Raw genomic sequence first — 20,599 nt, 5'->3', positions numbered from 1 at the left:
GAGAACTTTCAAAATAAAAGCGTATTTAGGGTTCAGGTTCGACTCTCGGTGAGAAAGCATTGAATATTTTTAGACATTAGGTTAATTCGTTCCTTTCTATCGTGAAACGAAGTTAAATTCTTTTTTTTCATACAAGGACTAGTTCAACTCTAAAATCATGAAGTACCAAATTCGATCCCAGCTCCCTACCAAAGTGGATGTTTCAGCATTGAATATTTTAAGAGAAAGAACGGGGCGGGGAAAGACCAATGCTATACAAAATTAGCTATTCAATACCTAACGAAAAGACGAAAATCAATCAATCAATTGGGAAGCTTTGATCGTGATAACTGATAGGACTCTGATGAAGATCCGATAGCCGTCCAAGATTATGAGCATCCAAGACTATGAGCATCCAAGGGGGCTAAATCGCTTATGCTCTTCGACTTCCCAGAAGGAACGGGGCAGGGAAAGACCAATGCTATACAAAATTAACTATTCAATACATAACGAAAAGACAAAAATCAATCAATCAATTGGGAAGCTTCGATCATAACTGATAGGACTCTGATCCGTCCAAGAGCATCCAAGACTATGAAGGCATCCAAGACTATGAGCATAGCAACAGCCGGCTCTCACAAAAAAAAAAAAAGAAAAAAGAAAAAAAAAGAAAGAAAGAAAAAAACATTTTCCCACGCGTTCCTGTGCTAGCCGTAAAAGGCTATGAACATAACAACTAAATGCTTGTCGAAACTTGCCTCCGACATATTCGGCTTTCCAGGAGGAGCAGGGGGTGGCGGGGGTTCAAATAACTAAACAATATAAGATGAGGAGACGAAAAAAGGCATGTTTTATCTTGTTTTTACATCTGGTAGGCGTCCAAGAGTATACTTCCTTATTCTAGCATAGCAGCACACTGGTTTAGGCCAGTTTAGGGCCAAAATTAGGCCAAAATTTTCCCACGTTTATGAACCCCCTCTATTCTACTCAAGCATACTGCTATTAACAAATTTAACTTTAAAAAATCACAGGAAGTTACGCTTTTAGACTAATGCAAATTACAATTAACAGATGTAACACACAAAAATGCAATTCAGATACAAAATACACATACAAATTAGACTAAATAAAATTATTATTAAGTGTGAAAATACATCGCAAATGCAAAAAAGCTATATGCAAATTACAGCCTAAACGAATCAAAATACACAATGCGAACTATTACAACTTTAGACTCAATGCTATAGCAAAACAATTTTAGAATTACTGCTAAAATGTTACACTTTAAATCCAATGCCAAAACTATTATCATTTTATTACAACATTTACGTGAGAAACTAATTTTTTTCCTAAAAGTATTGGCCACCAGATCCTCCTTAGAATACAAATTTTAATCAATGTAACGAGTTCCCCCGTGGCTAAGCGGTTAGCGTACGCGCCTTTGGCGTGGGAGACCCGGCGTTCGATTCCCGGGAGCTCATGTGGTTCGGGTTCCACGTTAATCAGTAGATCCTCGTCTTATATAGCCTCGCTGCTGAAATAAAATGAAATATTTTAGTTTAATGGCAAACGATTAAGCCCTGTAGGCTAAGGAAGACGATGATTAAAGCAACTGAATGATGATGGAAGAATTGATGGAATGAGAAAGTGTAAGGAAACGAATCACTTGAGAAAACCCACGGACATGATGTCCATCACGAACTTACTTGGCCGGGATCGAATCAGGGGTCCCACTCACCAGAGGTAAGCGCTTTACCACTGAGCTACAGTGCCTTGCTACTGAAAAGGACGCTAAATTCAAAACCAAATCAAATCAGGCCCGTAGCCAGCCCAAAAGTATAGGGGGGGGGGCAGGCGGATTCTAGGGAGGATGATCCAACCATATTATAGTTCATTACCATATTATAGGTCATTTGCAAGCCTACCTTGAAATTTTTTGGGGAGATAGTAAAAATTTGGAAGTGGCCCAGCCCCCATGCCCCCCGTGGATACGGACCTGAATCAAATCAAAGTAACATGATAAAAATCGAATTCGAAGTAGGTGTTAATAACTATATAAAAATAATTTTAAACGGTTTAACTGTTTTCCCTTGGCGTGATTACAAGATTCTTGTCATTTTATATAATAGACGTATTGTGTCAATAACATAACATTGCGGTTTAAGAACTATTTTAAATACAGAAAACCTTAACAGGGTCATCAGTCCCACCCGTCCCAACCCTGCGTGCTTCCATAAAATTCAGTTGTGTTGCAGGTACAACTTACAGGAAATACGTTTTGAATTTTGTACATCACAGTCGTAAGAATTTCAATATAGGTCTATATTATAAAAGTATCTTAAAATACCCTAAAGTAGACCTTCGTTATTTAAGCTGAAATCAATTCTTTCCTATTATAAAATATATTTAAAATTTACTATAATTATTACGAATTTATTTGAATTGCATATGCTCATTTTAACATACCATTTCCCTAAAGAATTGTATAACACATACTTTTGTTTAAAACTAACGGTTGCACAATATTGATGTACGAGCAAACACAGATTGACTAATCAGTTCTTATCTCTACTGCTGGTGCGCTATGGCTCTCGTTTTCATTAATTTCTCAACTGAATATTAAATTGTCTATGTGCGATTGCAAGAGCGGATCCAGGGAACAGGAAAGAACCGGCTCCAACTGCCACATCAAAGTGCTAAACATTCATATTGTTGGTACTCTTTTTAATTTATTCATGCCAGAGGTACAAATGTACTAAGGCAACGCATATTTGCCGAACTCGACTAAAGAGGTGCTCGCCATAGTGAGAACCAGCGAAACTACCGCTCCAAAACCCAACGTACAAGATTCACGTTCTCCAAACATTGTGATTTCTAAAGAATCGTCCCTTCCAGAGAACAGTGGTTCAGAAAGAACCATCCTGAAGAACCGCGACTCCCGAAGAACAATGACGGACCACGATTTCCGAAGAATCATGATTCCCGAAGAACCACGACTCCCAAAGAACAACGACTCTCGAAGAATCGTTGCTTATTTCTAATGTACAACGACTCACTCACTCATCCAAAAGAGTTAGTCAGAAGAGTCGGCTCACTCGCAAGCGTTACATCACTTCTCAAAATATTTGAGTGCTTGGGGTCCCGGGTTCGATCCAAGCTCCCGCCAAGTGAATTTTGTGGTGGACAAACACCGTATGCATGGAATTCCTCGGGATTCTTCCGTTTCCTCCCACTTTCTTCATTCCACCATTTCATTCATTACTCATCATCACCGTCTTCTTCAGCCTAGCCGGCATAAGAGTGGGATGTAAAACTCAGATATTTCATATAAAAATATTTCCGAACTAATTTCAAATTTGGCTTTATCAATTATCAATCGATTATGCTGGGTTATGAGGATGACATTTTCGCGTGTGCTTTCAACCGGAATAAATAATATGAGAAAGTGACGACGCTGATTCGACATTCAAAGTGAAAATCGCCAACAACCAATGTATATTCATACTGATTCTAACTTAGTCTTGAATAATCGTTAACCGTTTATACTGGACTGTATCGTTGAAATTTTCATTTGTGCTATCAACTGGAATTTATAATAAACTAAATAAATTGGCGATGCTGGCTTGATAACCAAGTGAAAATCGCCACATTGAAAATATTTTCAAACTAATTTCAAATAAGCTTTTAATAATTGTAATCGTCTATGCTATCTTGTATCGTTCAAAATTTCATTAATGTTATTAACCACAATAAATAATAAGCAAGAAAAGTGGTGATACTGTTTTGACAGTCAAGCGAACATGGACACCACTTAAAATTACAAATTAGGCTTTAAATATCAGCAAAAGTCGCAAAACATATATATTTTGGTTAGTTTTTTTTTCAGAAATCTCACCTGCCGATCCAAAAGTAAATATTTCTCTTTCCACAGATGTCTTCGAACTCAGTTTCAAATCTTCATTCTACTACAATCCCCTTTCCCATTGAAGGCACGTTGTATTCTGTAAACCATAAATCAACAAATTATGCTTGACATGTTGTGAAGTCTTTCCTTCGTTTTAGGTAGCCCTTACGGGTTACATGCACAGGACCGACAATGCGTAGGGCCGACAGGGCGTAGAATCAACACGGCATACGACCGAAACGGCATAGGATCGACACGGCACAGAACCGAAACGGCATACAACCGAAAGACATTTTATCACTCCAGTTTGCTCTTTCACTACGTCTTAATTCACACACGTATGTATCAAACATTATTAATGTAAAGGAGGCATGAGGGTCTTTCTACCTCCAAGAGATTACCTGATCATCGGATCAAATTTCTTTATGAAACTTATCTTGAAGTAATTAAAATTCAAATTTATGTTTTGTATGTATTGTTTTATTTTGAAATGAAAGTAATAGTGAATTCTGAACTGCTTGTTTGTCCACTGTCCCCTTAAGAATGGATTTTTTTTGTTCCCTCTGGATTTGCACTCAAATTCCGCCATTTTATGTGTCTACTGTTTTCTCCTTTTTTTTTTTTTTAAATCTTCGAGTCTTCTGCTTTTCTAACTGATCGGTCTGGCAACACTGATCAAAAGCAATGGCGCTGGCTTAAAGTGTGTTATCTATGGGTACGTTGGAAGTATGTTTTCTCATAGATTACATTATAATTTCCAGTGTATAGCAATTAATTATGTTTATGGTAGTTAGTAATTTCACACCTAAACTTAAAGTGTCAAATTCAAGTATTCCTAACAATAGATAAGTCGCGTGAAATATTGAACCCTATGATAGCATGAAGCTGTCATTTTGACGTAATGTGTTTGTATATATATTTTTAAACAAAGATGTGAGTGATTTAGATTGTGCTCTTAATTCTTAGTACAAGGATATTAGAATTAAAAAAAAAAAAAACACCATTGAAAGTAATTAGTTCCAGAGCAAATTGTGTCAAATTATAGAGTATCCTGAGTATCTGAAACTGCAATGTATGTTAGGGAACTAATTACTTTCATTGAGCGTTCATCTCTGGTGCTTGGGATCCCGTATTCGATCCCAGCCCCTGCCAAATGAGCCTTGTGGTGGATAAACACCGTGTGCGTAAGTTTCCTCGGGGCCTCCCGTTCCCTTCCACTTTCTTCATTTCACCATTTCATTCAGTACTCATCACCACCGTCTCCTTTAGTCTAACCGGCATAATCGTTGGACGTAAAAGTCAAAGATTTCATTTCATTTCAGTTTTCCAATGTATGTTTCTTATCGTACTTAATTCAACAAATAAATTTGATTAGAGAATACCTGAAATAGTAATGAAAGTAGTTGAGAGTTCTGGTTTTACATCCTTATACAGCGAGATTACTCAGGATCTATTATTATTAACATGATCTCCAAATCAGACCGTGGCTCGAATCCGGTGAATTTGGAGGCAATAGTGCCAACATGGCATGTGATAGAATCTTATCTCAGAAGCAAAAATTCTGGTTTCGTTTCTTAATTTCCCACGTTATTGTAATCACAAAATTTAGAAAATATGACATGAAATTTCAAGTTCTACGTCAAAATATAAGGTATGCCAGCTAATCTTCTGCAGATGGCGGCCCGGATTAGACCCACTTAACCTGTTTTCAACGTTGTATCGCTATTTATTTGTTGTTATTTTAATATATTTTACCTAGAAGTACTCCGCTTTTATTTCGATCGTTCACTTTTAACTGTTAATCAAATATTTCTTATTGTGCCTTTTTATTTCACCCCTCTCTAGATGGATATTCTTCTATATTTTATATTGCGCAAAATTAGTACAGCAAGTTTTTACTTTGGTCATGTCATTTATTTTAATCGATTCAGTGATATGGATCTTTTTGTTCCGGTTTCGAGAACAACTGTTTTTCTAGGTTCGTTACCGGTATCGAGTCAGTGGTGACTTGCTGTTTTCTGTTTGACCGCGGAGTTATGACGACATTATGCTATGATTTTCATGTGGTCATGCTTATGATTTGACCTCATGTGCTGCATAGAGTGATGTGCTATGCTTCGTTGTTGCAGATGCATTTCACGCGTGTTGTTTTCTAACGTTGTAAAACTGTTTCTCTGGCGGCACGTATCTAATGTGGTGTTTATTCCTTTTATCTTAATTGTCAATATTAGTATTAGTAATAATGAAGTTAATAGCTGCTTTTTCAGTGGTTATTCGTCCCTAGATAGTGATCAGCGGAGATATTTAGCCTTGATTAACTCCTGTAATTTCGTCAATCCTATTAGTGGGGCATACACACAAAATATTGATAACGTTTGGTATCATTCGAAAAGAAGTTAGAGGTGCACAATGGTTAAGAAAGAATAGTGCTGCAGTTCGGCTGTTATGTACGGCAGTGATTCTCAACCTAATTTCTATCACTTTTATCACATCCTTTTGCCAGCTTGTAATTTCTGGTCCGTAATAAGCTTGTGTGGGATTTTAAATATACCTATTGCGGAGATCTCACGATATCAATCTATTTCTGTAATAGTAGAATCCATTTGTTGTATTTAGTGTATACAGTAGCTTTCGCAAAAGTGAATGGATTAAAACCAAATTTGGTCAGTTCATTCATATTACGAATATCGAATCCGATCCGTCATACTATTTCAAAATGAATACGATTGGTCGAAGTGGTTTTCCTTCCATTGCAAGCATTAAAACAAAGACAAGAAATCGCATATCAGTTGAAAGTGACTTGAAAATGTGCGTCATGAAGATTGAACCGGACATTGCCGCCAGGGGCGTCATTTCGGACTTCGCTTGGGGGGGGGGGGGCAAGAGCATCACCGACATAAGACTTTCGCGCTTTGTACTAGTATATTAGTAGACAATCAATTAAAGTATATGTATTTCTCAAACTCTTGGGGGGGGGGGCAATTGCCCCCTCCTGCCCCCCTAAATGACGCCCCTGATTGCCGCACTAGTGAACTTACACCATGCTCAGGTATCCCATTAGCTTAGAATTTTAATTGTATTTCAATATGCAGATTTGGTTGAATTTATGTTTTTCTGGCATTTTCAATATGCAGTTGTCGTTAGTTTCATATTGTACCTCTTTCATTTAAATCAGGGTGGAAAAAATCATGATTTTTTAAAAAAAAATCATTTTTATTTTTTTATTTAAATCAAATCTTTCTCTTCGTATAATATAAGTCGCGAACTGAAGAAAAAACATTGGGAATTAGTGTTAAATCTTAATTATGCCATTTAAGTGAAAGTATTGGGGTTTAATTTTAATCCCCAATCGTTAACACATTTCAATTCCAAAGAATGTTCCTTAAGAATTACGGGAAAAAACGTACAGCAACGTTTATCAACATGACACTTTTCTATTCACGAAAGTTACTGATATTTGGCAGGGGCATATTAAAAAAAAAAAAAAAAAAAAAAAAAAAAAAAAAAAAAAAAAAACTAGCTAGCGGCAGGAAATACATATTAAATATATAAATTTCTTCTAAATTTAACTAACTCTATGGCCTATGGAACCCGGAGGTTCAATGCCGCGTTGACTAAAACTCTCCACTGATTTCTATCCTTAGCCAACTGGATCCAGTTTCTACTTTGTATTCATATTTCTGCGAGATCCATCCTAATATCGTCTTCCCGTCTGCGCCTAGGTCTTCCTAATGGTCGTTTTCCGATTGGTCTTCCAGCTGGGTTGGCTGGTTTAAACCGAGGTGGTTTGAGCCATGGTTTAAACCAGCTGGTTTTTTCAAAAAAACCAACTGGTTTAAACCAAAAACCGAAAAATGTTCGTAAAATTCTAAGTGTTCGTAAAATCTTGATGAACTCACATTTGTGGCTTATCACGTTTCACTCCCGTATATTATTTTTATCATATTCAGACCTAAATTCCCCATTCATTACTCAAAGAGATTATACTACAAAAGCAACTTTTTTTTTTCATTTTATGAATGTTTCTTTTGTGTTTTTTTAATAGTTTATTACAGGGATGCAAAGAATCAACAGATTTTTTCTTGCCCAAGAGAAAAGCTACTAGTCCACACCCCACAATAGAAACCATTTACTTCGATATATTAAATACTCGCCCCGGGCGAGTGGTTATTTGCATCCCTAGTTTATTATTGTTGTTTTGCAATTGCAATCAAAGAAAAATTCTAAATATTGTTTCGTTTTAATAATGTTAGTATTGATAAAATACATCGAAATGCCGTACTTTTTTTTGGGAGAGGGGATCATACAAACCCCACAAGAGGCATTTATTGAAATCAGAAATATCTTTGGTATTTATTTATGTATAAATAGGTCCGAGCCAAAGTGGACTCAAATAATTCGTATCTTTATTCAGTTTTCTTACTGATATGCAAATTAAGTTGTTGTATTTCTTTAACTTGGATTATAAAAGTTGTTGTGAACTAACTTGTACTAAATTAGTTCTTCTGTACTCTGCAGTATGTTGAAATTGTCCGTATGTATTTCTGTATAATGGTTTCATTTCTGCAACTATTTATCCTGACAATTATATTAACAAGTAGGTAAAGATCAGTACAACGCATTTTTATCATAAGTGTGCTTCGTGAGTTAGTCGGCAAACATATCGCATTTGTGTCCTATTAGTCCTGGTTTCGAGTTCAAATGGAGGAAAATTTTTCTTGGATGTAAGCCGAGAAGCGGTTTGGATTCCGCTTTAAGCTTATGTGAACCCTACCTGCATAACCCGGTTGTTGCATAATAACACCAAGGCGAAACAAACTTATTTCTGTCCATATGTGATAAAATACAGAGAGGAAATTATTTAAATAAAGAAAACCTGGTTTAATCCCCCCCCCCCAAAAAAAAACGGTTTGAATCAAAAATCCGTTTTTTTTTCAATAAAAACCATGGTTTTTGCCAACCTTCTCTTCCAGTTAATACGTTGAAAGTGTTCCTACTTTCTTTCATACTGGCTACATGACCTGCCCATCTGAGTCTCCTAGACTTGATGACCCTAACACGTTGGTAAAAATGTGTAAATTATGTAGTTCCTCGTTATGAAGTTTTCGCCATTCCCGTTCCTCTTGGGTCCGAATATTCGTCTCATGATCTTGTTCTCAAATACTTTCAGTCTATACTCTTTCCTCATGGTAAGTGACCATGTTTCGCAACCACACAGAACAACAGGTATGATTATCGCTTTATATTTTAAGCTTCAAATTCCTTGACAGAATTCGCGACAACAAGAGATTTTGAATTGAATAATAAGACGAATTCCCTACTTTTAGTCGACATTTAATTTCTTCGTAAATATCGTTTTCTTCTGCTAATACTGATCCTAAGTATTTGAAAGTATCCACTTTATCAAAAGTATTATTCGATGTTTTAACACATCCAAAATTTGCCGTGTTACGATCCCCGACGAACTTCTATGTATTTAGTACATAAATTTCGCCTAAACTTTTAAAATTGATTTTTTTTTTTTGTTTGTTTCGGAGAAGGGATCGGACCCCTTTAAATACCCTCCTATTATCTGGAAACAAACAAATAGACGTGAACACAAAGGAATTTTTGTCTTATATGTCCATGCTGATTTCTCCGTTGGAATAGTTAATGATTTAAAAACCGTATGTTACGAAGAGAAGAAAGCAGGATTCACCAGTTACCCGTTCAAAACGAGATTTTCTCTAATCATTCCTCTGCATGATACTCGTTTTCATACGGTGCTTCCATACATTTGAGTCTCACTGTATTATGATTATTATCTTCAATAATCGAAATAACAGAACAGAAACGGAATTTTACTTATTTTCACTTTAAATTAATTTATTTCGGAATTTGATTTAAATCAACGATATTTATTTTAAAAAATCAAGTGATTTAAATTGATTTTTAAACAACTCTGCACCTATTGTAGACCTGTTTTTTATTGTTGTTAACAGTACGTATTAAAATAAAAATGTGCCTATCAGAACAAAATTCAAAATAATATTTAAAAATATTTTGCAACATTAGATTCTAATTATATTTGTCTCTTCTGCTTAGCGAGTAGGAAATTTTGTTCTATTTATAATATTGGAGCCGTTCCAGGTCAAATCAATACAATTTGAAGACAAAATACCATACCTTACCATATCAGATTGTCATGAAATTTTGCACAGGAGTATTATTTTATATAGACTGAGAAAGATACCAAATGTCATCTTTATATATCAAGCGGTATTGTAGATAAGGCTTTATAAAGTTTCAAAAAATTGCCCAAAATAGTTTGTTCAATGTATTTTGAAATTGAAATTGCGGCTTCCTTAATTGAGCTAGAGAGCTGGTTGTGGTGTCATTTTACAGCATTTTTATGTCCCTTCCTGTGGTGTACAACATAATGTAGGTAGATACAGAATTGTTTTTTCCAAATCAAAATGAAAATTTTACTTCAAAATTTTTCAAAAAGTACATATTTTAAAATTTTGAAATTCAATGAATAGATAATGTTGTTGTAAAACATCTGGTGAAGTATGAATTTGGGATGATAATGGGTTGATTGTTAAAAAATTTAAAACTAACACTAGAGTTTTCATTAATACCCTGTACCTAGCTGAAAAACACAAGTATGCAAGGTTTTTTGTTTTACTTGTGGGAATAACTATAAAGAGAGAGTAATGGGTCTAAAATATATCATACAGACTTGTAATTTGCTGACAGTACTTATTAGCTCATGCTCTAAAATCTTTAACTTAAAGCTAAGTTAAAGTGCTGATACTTTTGAACTTCAGTTTTATAAAAGTTAATAAAACAATATTAATAGAAGTTTCACAAAAATGTTACTGTAAATAAAAGTGATTTGTAAAAAGTATACATCTAACACTGGTTTAAACCAGGTGTTTAAAAAGAATGGTGTAAAAAATGCCAAAAATCGTGTGAATTTCATAGTGTCATTTTCACATATCTTGAATCAGCTGTGTTAATTGAATCTAATTTTCACCTTGTATTAATTAAGAGGTCCCGATGAGCCCACAAAATTTCTCCCAGCTGGAAGCCAACTAGTGGTTCAGATGACACTTTAAGTAATATGTCCAATCCTTCATAACCTCGCTCTTACATAAGAACGTTAATCCTAAACAAACCAATCGAATTGAAACAGCTTTAACGGGTAGGTCCGGCTCTACCCAAAAATTTAAAAAAATGTAAACGTGTATAATAAATACATATTTACTGCAAAAGAACAAATCCCATGCATTTATAATAATAATAATAATAATAATAATAATAATAATAATAATAAAAGGCCGACTCAAAATCCTGGAGCCGTCCCTAACGAAAGAAATGTTATATCGTCTATCTGCTTGCCTGAATGTTTGTTTCATAGTTATCAATACTTTTAAATTTGCTTAAATATATTGATAAAAAGTAGGCAAACTTAATCGACTACATCTGTGGCTTATCAATTGGACTTTTTAATTTTCTTGAATAATATCTCATACTAAATTTTTAATTTTAAAATTCCAGCATTCATTGCTTATATAAACGCCATTTTAGCGGACTACTTATCAGGGACGTACGCAGGAATTTATTTCGGGCGGTCACACCTTTTCAGCCAGACAAACTGTATTAAAATTTTCAGATGGTGTGCAGGGTTGGGAAAAGGAAGTGTCAAAATCTCCAAATAAACTTCAGTTAGAAAACATATTAGGCTATGTCACCGCTTTCTATGAACGAAATTGGTGGCTCACCTTCTGAATTCACCAGGACCTTCTCCATCATTCTCATATTCAAGAAATGCTGATGTTCTGTGGATGTTAGTAGTGGACGTTCTGATAAAAGTGAATCCTGTAACTCTCCCTCTGAAAGAAGTTATGTTCTCCTTGAAAGTGATGTATACCGAAAAAATATAGCTTTTTCAAACTTCAAATGATACATATATCCTACTACTTATTGAAAAGTTTTACTATGGGCTCATCTATACTCTTTCTTCAAGTAGGTGTTCATTTTTATTTTCACAGAAGTGTAAAATTTAGCATTCTTGTACTATTACCCTAGGTATACAATGTTCTTGAAAAATCAAGTGTTAGTTTTGATTAATTTAACAGTGAACCCATTATCATCCCAAATTCATATATTGCCAGGTGCTTTACAATAATACTATCTATTCATGAAATTAATTTCAAAATTTTAAAATATGTACTTTTTGAAAAATTTTGAAGTAAAATTTTTATTTTTATTTTATAAAACCAAATTCTGTATTAGTCTATATGATGATGTAAACCACAGGAAAGATCATGAAAAATACTGTAAAATGACACCTCAACCAGCTCCCTAGCTCAATTAGGAAAGTTGCAATTCCAATTTCAAAATAATCACATTGAACATGCTATTTTGGGGATCTTTACCAAACTTTACATAGCCCTATCTTCAATCCCGGTTGATATATAAAGTTGCAATTTGGTATTTTTCTTAGTTTATCTACAGGACATCTATGTACCAAATTTCATTAAAATCTGAGATGGTGAGGTTCAGTCATTGTGTTGAATTGATATGGAATGACCCATTGGGAGAAATATTTATTCATGAATGAAGGTACCAACTATATTTACTACTTTAAAATTTCAGGTATTTATTTCTAATTTCTTATTATTTTCAGATTCATAGTTGGTTCTGGTCCGGGTGACCGGAGGCTTGGTCCCGTTCAAGTACGTATATAATTTTGTGAGGTGTTCCGTGCTGGGTTCCTACTGGTCAGGGAAGTTAGGGAAAATGGTGCAAGTGAGGGAAACTCAGGAAAAGGACTGGAAATCAGGGAAAGTCAGGGGAATTTTATAAAATATATTTTTTTCTAACATTAATTGTACAACAATTTCAGCTTAGGCAACCATTAGTGATCACAGTATGGAACGTTGCTTACAAGAGACATCACCCAATTGTCCGGCTCCGATTTCAATGATTTTTTTTTCCTGATAGAGGACATGTATTTATTATTTCTTATGACAAGAAATTTTTGCATGGTGCATGTTTTCTATTTTTCTGTAATTTTTAAGAGTTGTGATGTGGTTATTAGAGATTACTGTAGAAGTCCCTTACTACCCTTTGTAAACGGACTGTTAATGAAGAAACAACCATGTAGATACATATAAGGCCTAGGGGAAAGTCGTAGGGTAGGAATGACCGTGATGGCAGCCATCTTGAAATCCGCCATTTTGAATTAAGGTCAAGTTTTTTAAATGGGAATAGGATAATATGATACATAAGTTCGGGCTAGAATTTAATCAGGAAGACAATGGTGAAGTTAGTTTTAAGATACGCCCATTTGGGGAAAACTTAGTCATATTGTTTATACTTACTATGTGCGTAAGTCAATTACCTCCGCTTCTATCCCGCGTATTAATGATAATAAGTGGATAAATGCTTCGGTAATACATATTATGCCTAAAGGGAAGTGATACGGTAAGGGTATCCTTGACGGCAGCCATCTTGAAATCCGCCATTTTGAATTAAAATGAAGTTTTGAAAAATGAAAACCATAGCATGTGACACCTCATTTTAATAGTAATTTTTCCCAAAAAGCCAATAGTGTGCTTAATTTTGTTCTATAATTAACCAGTATGAATTTAGTACTGCTTCTAATGTGCACCAAACGTCCATTATTCGATCTTTCAAATTGGCAACACTCCTAATTTTTACTGCATGTTTTAAGATTCCAACTGGCACTTTGCAGTTGTTGCCATGCCTCATGTTTTCTAAATTTATTACATCTTTTAAGAGTTGCGATTTGTCAGTTCGTGAATAGTGTTGGGATAAGCATCCAGCAATCTTTCTGAATTTTGAAGACTTGCAATGTAATTATTTTAAACCAGAATACATGAGGAACTTATGTATCTATGTGACGTAAAGAAATACAAATGAAATTAAAATAAATTGGTGTTATACGAACACAAAATTATCAAGAAATGTATTCTACAGGTTGCGCAAACGACAAACAATAAAATATTTTTAATAAAAACAACTTTAAAGGAACAGCAGCAATGATAGAAAATATCAAAGAGGCATAATATGACTGTTCTCAACACACTCTTTGTACCATGAATGTAGTATGAAAACAGGTAACTTGTTTATAAAGAGGTGTAAATTAATCGAGTTCCCGATCAATACTGATTGTAAATCTTAAAAACATAAACCATCGACAACAATCTCTAGAAAACGAATGGCTTTTTTGTCTGACTAGCTAAAAAATTGCCATAGAAAATAAACAGATATACAATAAAGAAATAAATATAAAACAAAACAAAAGACCATTGATTTACAGAACAATCATATTTCGTTTTCCTTTTTGAAGTGAATTTTCACTTGATTTTTCGTCTCATCTACTATCCATTACAAGCTACGTCTTCGGTATTACCTGAATACAAAGTTAAAGTTCTTTCGTTGTGCGATGATTCATGTCAGTAAACGAGTTTTTGAAGAGCAGGTATAGGAAATAAATAATTACATGGCATCGGAAATAAATAATTACATGGCAAGTTTTCAAAATTCAGAAAGATTGCTGGATGCTCATCCCGACACTATTCATGAATTGATAAATCGCAACTCTTAAAAAATGTAATAAATATAGAAAACATGAGCCATGGCAACAATTGCAAAGTGCCAGTTAGAATCTTAGGACATGCAGTGAAAATTAGGAGTGTTGCCAATTTGAAAGATCGAATAATGGACGTTTGGTATACATTAGAAGCAGTCCTAAATTCATACTGGTTAACTATAGAACAAAAATAAGCATACTATTGCTTTTTGGGAAAATTTACTATTGAAATGAAGTGTCACATGCTATGGTTTTCATTTTTCAAAACTTCATTTTAATTCAAAATGGCTGATTTCAAGATGGCTGCCGTCAAGGGTACCCTTATCGTATCACTTCCCTCTAGTCATAATATGTATTACCGAAGCATTTATCCACTTATTATCATTAATACACGGGTTAGAAGCGGAGGTAAGGGACTTACGCACATAGTAAATATAAATAATTAATATGCCTGTAGCATTACCTCAAATGGGCGTATCTTAAAACTAACTTCACCATTGTCTTCCTGATTAAATTCTAGCCCGAAATTATGTATCGCATTACCCTATTCCCGTTTCAAAAACTTGACCTTAATTCAAAATGGCAGATTTCAAGAGGGCTGCCGTCAAGGTCATACCTACCATACGACTTTCCCCTAGGCCTTATATGTATCTACATGATTGTTTTTTCATTAACAGTCCGTTTACAAAGGGTAGTAAGGGACTTCTGCAGTAATCTCTAATAACCACATCACAACTCTTAAAAATTATAGAAAAATAGAAAACATGTCTGCCCCATGGTAAAAATTTCTGTCATAACAAATAATACATACATGTCCTCTATCAGAAAAAAAAAAAAAAAAAAAAAAAAAAAGCTTCATTGAAATCGGAGCCGGATAATTAGGTGATGTTCCTTGTTAGATTTTTATGGGTGGTAAGTGGAATGTACGTATGAGCAATTGACTATTATTTGTCTCTATGGAATAAATGTTCTCATATATAAATATTCACAGTTATTTATTCCTGTTTATATGTCAACGTCATTCGACACCTATCATGAAAATCAGGAAATTTCCTGCCAAAGGTCAGGGAAATAGATTTCCTTTAGATCAGTAGAGACCCTGCCGTGTTAATTTTAATGTTAATTATTGATAAAGGGGGATTGCCTCCCTCCTCATGTGTATAGCCTAATACGTGGTTCATATTTTTCATTCATTCTCTTTTGTGTGTTTTTCTATTTTTCTTTGGTTTTCGGGCCTTGATAATTTGCTTTTGTTTCCTTATCGTCTATTGTATGCCCTTCTTAGCGGACGAGAAATATGGTGGTTCTTGCTGTAGTTTTTTCTGTTATTATTTTGTACATTGCATATTTCAAGTTCAGAACTGTGTTATGATTGGAAATTAGTATGGGTCTAAATCTATCAGCATTTGAGTCTGACAGTGTTTGAAATAATTATAGAGACATTGCAGTGTGAACTACCATGATTTCTATCCGTTTCGATTCGTGAGGAACTGGTTCCTAGTGATATTTAACAAACTGTCATTAGTTCTTTCCAACTGTTAAATGTTGCAAACTACGCTCTGTTCAAAAATAACGAAAATAATGAATCGTACTTTTTCATGTTTCCAACCAACAATATAAACATTATACTACAGTATTACATAAATAAACTTGTAGAGAGGGGTTTCGGAGTGGAATCAAATATGTGTCCTCAGACATCAAGAATTACAAAACGCATAAGAAAATATTTCTTTCCTGTACTAGGTTGGCACATAAGGGGATACTTATATTTATGAAATATGAGGTTGTCTTAGCAGAAAATACACTCTTACTGACTTAGAAAACGTTTCTTAAGGGGTTGCTTTGATGGATGCAGATAGACTTTAGGAGGGCTGAGCATAACAACAGCATTTGCACATATCACAAAAAAAAAAAAAAAAAAAAAAAAAAAAAAAAAAAAAAATTAAAAACACAACTTGATTGTGCTATATGGCCTCTAAAAGTGAGTGAATGTCATCTAACCGAGTAAGAGCAGGAGCGCAGCAGGGGACCTGAGTTATAACGAGGAGTTGCGTCCATAGGGAACAGGCGCGTCAGCGATGTCAAGTATACGCGTAAACGAAGATAGTGAAAGAACACTTTATATGGCATAAAATCACGTGTCCTGCTTGTCGCACAGTTTTGCAACACTTCTATGATCACGGTGTATTTTACCTTCACATTGCACTTCCATTCATCATGACCTTATGGAGTACTGTGGTAAAGAGCACACGTTTTATTTCGTATCTCTACCTTATTATGCATGTAAATCCCGTTATAGGCTAATTTGATTACTTGTACAGTCCTATTACAAATTTATGTTTCATAAAATGGGATAGTACCCAGAATTCTGCTTCATTTTACCAGATTTTGTTTAGATGCAACTCCCTTCTTGTTAGTTTCCCCTCAATATTTCTGTATTTCCCTTCGTCACTGCAGCATACACACGTCCTAAGTTAATAAGACGGTGTGTTTCAGACGCTGACATGTTCTATTGTCTTCTTAATATTACATCAATACGCGAACTCATATAGTCCAGAATTTAAGTTCGTTTTTCTCCCTAACTAATCACTCTACGCTGATGTCCTTTATTACCCATTTTGTTACTCTCATGCTGACATTTCGTCTGATTCTGTTCATTTCTCCGTAAATTTTGTATTTCGGGGCAGCCATTTGCAGCAGTTAACCCTATATGCCTTATAAAGGGAACAGATGGTGAATGAAAGTGAAATAATATGAAAGAATTTGTGGGAAGAAACGGGAGAAAACACGGATGAAATGTTCATCACAAACTCATGGCATGTGATCGAACCAGGTACCTTTCGCAATAGGTACCTCTGCTACTGAGCCATCGTGTCTTGTTAGAAACCCTTTATCAGTGTGTGAACATATTTTCTGCACTCAGAATCTTATCGTGTACCCTCAACTACTCATCATCTTGAGGACATAATTTCACTTTGCAATATTTCAGCTTTTTCTAGAACCGTATTTACGCACAGGTGCTGGTGCAGATTTTAGTTACAAGTTTTTTTGTTTTGGAAATTATAATTTACATATTTGATTGTTAAACGTTTAATGTAAAATACATTAGGCAAAAATTGCTTTTGTTTGTGATTATAAAAATGTTAATTTTTTATTTGATGAATGTGTGAACGTGCTTTAGTTAAAAAAAAAAATTCATTTCTTTATGTAACGAAATGTAATGGCATAGAGACATTTTGAAATAATAAATTTACAAATTTAATTAAATTTAATTTATAGAAAATTTCATTTCAAAATTTTTATTCGCTTAAATAATTTTTGTTTGCTAAAATGTTTTCAAGTGTTTTAGTCGATAATTTTTAGGTAATTTTTTAGTACATGAAAATAATTTATCCTTCACTAAAAATAAAAAAAATATTGGGTGAATGTTACGATCCCTAGTTAAAGTTTTTAAAATAATCACTTGCGGTATATTACAACCAGGGTTGAAAAAATCACGATTTTTTCATAAAATAATTTTTGTTTGACTTTTAAAATCATTTTTTATTTAAATCGCTTGTACTTGATTTTTAAAACGTAATAAAATTTAAATCATGTTATTTTTCTTAATTAGTAATCAGATGTCTTTATTAAGTGATGTTACTAAAAAGCGAAATCAATTATTTCTCGATATTTGTGTTGTTTTGCGCAAGATGTTTCTCATAGGTAACAGTTACTCAGTAACACTACAATATTGTTCACCCAACATCTAAGAGCGGGCGCAGTCATCGTGATCTTGCAGATTCAATTCACAATGATCGGACGAAAGAAATATAATGTATGGAAATCTTAAGTTTTCTTTTTAAGCATCTTAATCAGTAGATAATCAAAGTAAAATATGCATTATAGAATAAGTTATTTGCAAACTGCAAAAAACTTTGCATTTCGATACACAGCGAGCACTGATATGTAACCTTTTTAAAGTATTTCTTTTATATATTGAATACAAATTTACACTTCTATCGTCACCTTCTAATCATGAATATCAATATCTTTTGCTTTAAAATTATAAAATTATTCAAAGTAAACTTGCATATCAGCATTAATTGTACATGTATATATAGTGACGTATCTAACGGGCTTAACATTGGGGTGGGGCCCAGAGCAAAAAGCCCCCGTTTAAGTTTCGAAGATTAACTTTATGATGTAATTATGTTAAAATTATGTGATGTTAAAAAATCTGATATTGCAACCCCCAAAGCAGAACAACAGGCGACTGTGCGACAATATTGCAAAATTAAACGCTAGCTGCAGAAAGACTGGCTACCTCTAGACGAAAGTTACTGCCTCAGAAAGAATGTCTACTCTACAGATAAAAATTATGGTTACTGAAGGATTTTCTTCTCCCAAAACACGATTAAGAACAATTCGACGGAAAAGTAAGCGATACGTACAGTCGCTAGTGCTACAGTGCACGCAGCCGAATTGAGATCCTAGCAGACAGCTGTCCGGTCTCAAAATGCTTGTTGAGCCATTGTGGATTGCTTGGTAGAGCTGCCGTCGAGGTTATAACGTGATTGTGATACTTAGAAAATAACTACCTCAGGACGATTTGTGAAAGCTGGTGGTGTTCGATTAGCAGTATTATGAGTTATGACTAACAGTCCTGCAGCCAGTGCTTTTTCGTTTGACGAGATTGGCACAACTGATATGTTGGTTTACATCCAGATAAATAAACCACCTACTGTTACAATGGAAGCAGGAGATTTTTGAAAATGGCTTTATGACAAAAATATGGTAGTCAATACTACAAACATTTCAAGGCTATTTCTGGAGACATATTAATGTCTAAGGAGTTGACATTCAAAGTTGTAAGAAGGATTCAAGGAAAGTTTAATCATTCATCGCCATGTTTATTTTATTTTTTTAAAGAAATAAGTGTCTGTAATTGTTTTTGAGTAAATATATGTGGGAATTTCTTGTTTGGTTACTTATTCAGTTATACAAAGCCTTATAAGCTCCCTGTATATTTCTCCATAAACTGAAAGCCTGTAACAAAAGTTTAGAAAAAATAGAATTGTAAAAACTTCTTTGCTTTTATGCGCTTGAAGATTTCATGTTGTAATTTTAATACGTCATTACTAAAATGCTTGTAGAAAGTTATTGGATTTTTCGTAAGTCGTCGCAGAAAACTGAAAAATGTTCTGCTTTGGGGATTGCAACTATATCTCATCTTTTGAATATGAAGACAACAACACCTTAGCGATTATTCAGTAAACTAAAAGCCAACAAAACATATACTGACCAGTAAAAAACATTATGACCACTCTGGAGGCGGTTCAGGGAAATCACACCGTGTTTTCTCGCCTAAAACTGAAAGAAGAAAACTTTATGTACTAATTGTTGTATACAACAATTAATACATTAGAGAGCTTTATTCCCTTCGTTTCAAGCGATAAAACCTTTATTCACTTAGTTTCATGCAAGCATGACTTAACCTCGATGGTCCGATGAATCGTGATACTGCCTTCATGACGTCGATGACTGGGTCAGAATCCGTCTTTTTCCAGAGAAAGAGTTGTTCGAGGCATGTAGAGTGAGATGACGATAGCCTAATGGTGGCTACATTATGATTTGGGGAACCTTCATATTTTCATCCATAAGCCCAATAGTGCGTGTAGAGGACACCTTGACGGCTACCAGCTATCGGCTGGTCATTGCTGATCACCTACAGGTATTCGTGTCGGACATATTCCCAGCTGAGAATGGAATCATTCAGCAAGACAACACTCCTTGTCAGAAGGCCAACATTGTGCTGCAGTGATGGGAGGAGCACGGTGGTTAATTTCAATTGTTGTAATGGCACCCAAAGTCACCCGATCTTAACTCAATTGAACACGTTTGGGGTGTTATTGAACGTAAGATCCAAGCTCATGCACCCCTCCGCGGAATTTACGTTAACTGACTTGTGTGTGCAAAGTTGGTGCATTATGCTTCCAGCCACCACCAAGTCTCATTGTTTTCATATCAAACCGCATTGTTGTTATCCTGCAGTCATAGGTAGACATACCAGATAATAAGTAGGTGCTCATCAGGGTTGACAAAAACCGTGGTTTTTATTTAAAAAAAAA

General features: G+C 34.6%; 1 protein-coding gene across 4 annotated transcripts in view; it reads left to right on the top strand.

The window, feature by feature from the left end:
- Positions 1-4,525: 4,525 nt before the first annotated feature.
- Positions 4,526-20,599, top strand: part of LOC145671263 (uncharacterized) — a 179,561-nt gene continuing 163,487 nt past the window's right edge. The window contains exons 1-2 of one of the 4 annotated variants that reach the window (XM_081740189.1): positions 4,526-4,598; positions 12,558-12,606. Coding sequence is in view for 1 of the 4 variants with exons in the window: in XM_081740188.1 (XP_081596314.1) it covers positions 4,595-4,598 (4 nt within the window). In the remaining 3 variants the exon portion in view is untranslated. Of the gene's footprint in view, positions 4,610-4,654; positions 4,817-12,557; positions 12,607-20,599 lie in introns of those variants that run through there. The other 3 variants (XM_081740190.1, XM_081740188.1, XM_081740192.1) reach the window with 3 other exon arrangements.

Source organism: Thermobia domestica, chromosome 15 (assembly GCF_964235325.1).
Source record: "Thermobia domestica chromosome 15, izTheDome1.hap1.1, whole genome shotgun sequence".
Lineage (NCBI taxonomy): Eukaryota > Metazoa > Arthropoda > Insecta > Zygentoma > Lepismatidae > Thermobia > Thermobia domestica.
The sequence above is the reverse complement of the archived record's forward strand: the minus strand, read 5'-3'. Positions and strand labels throughout refer to the sequence as shown.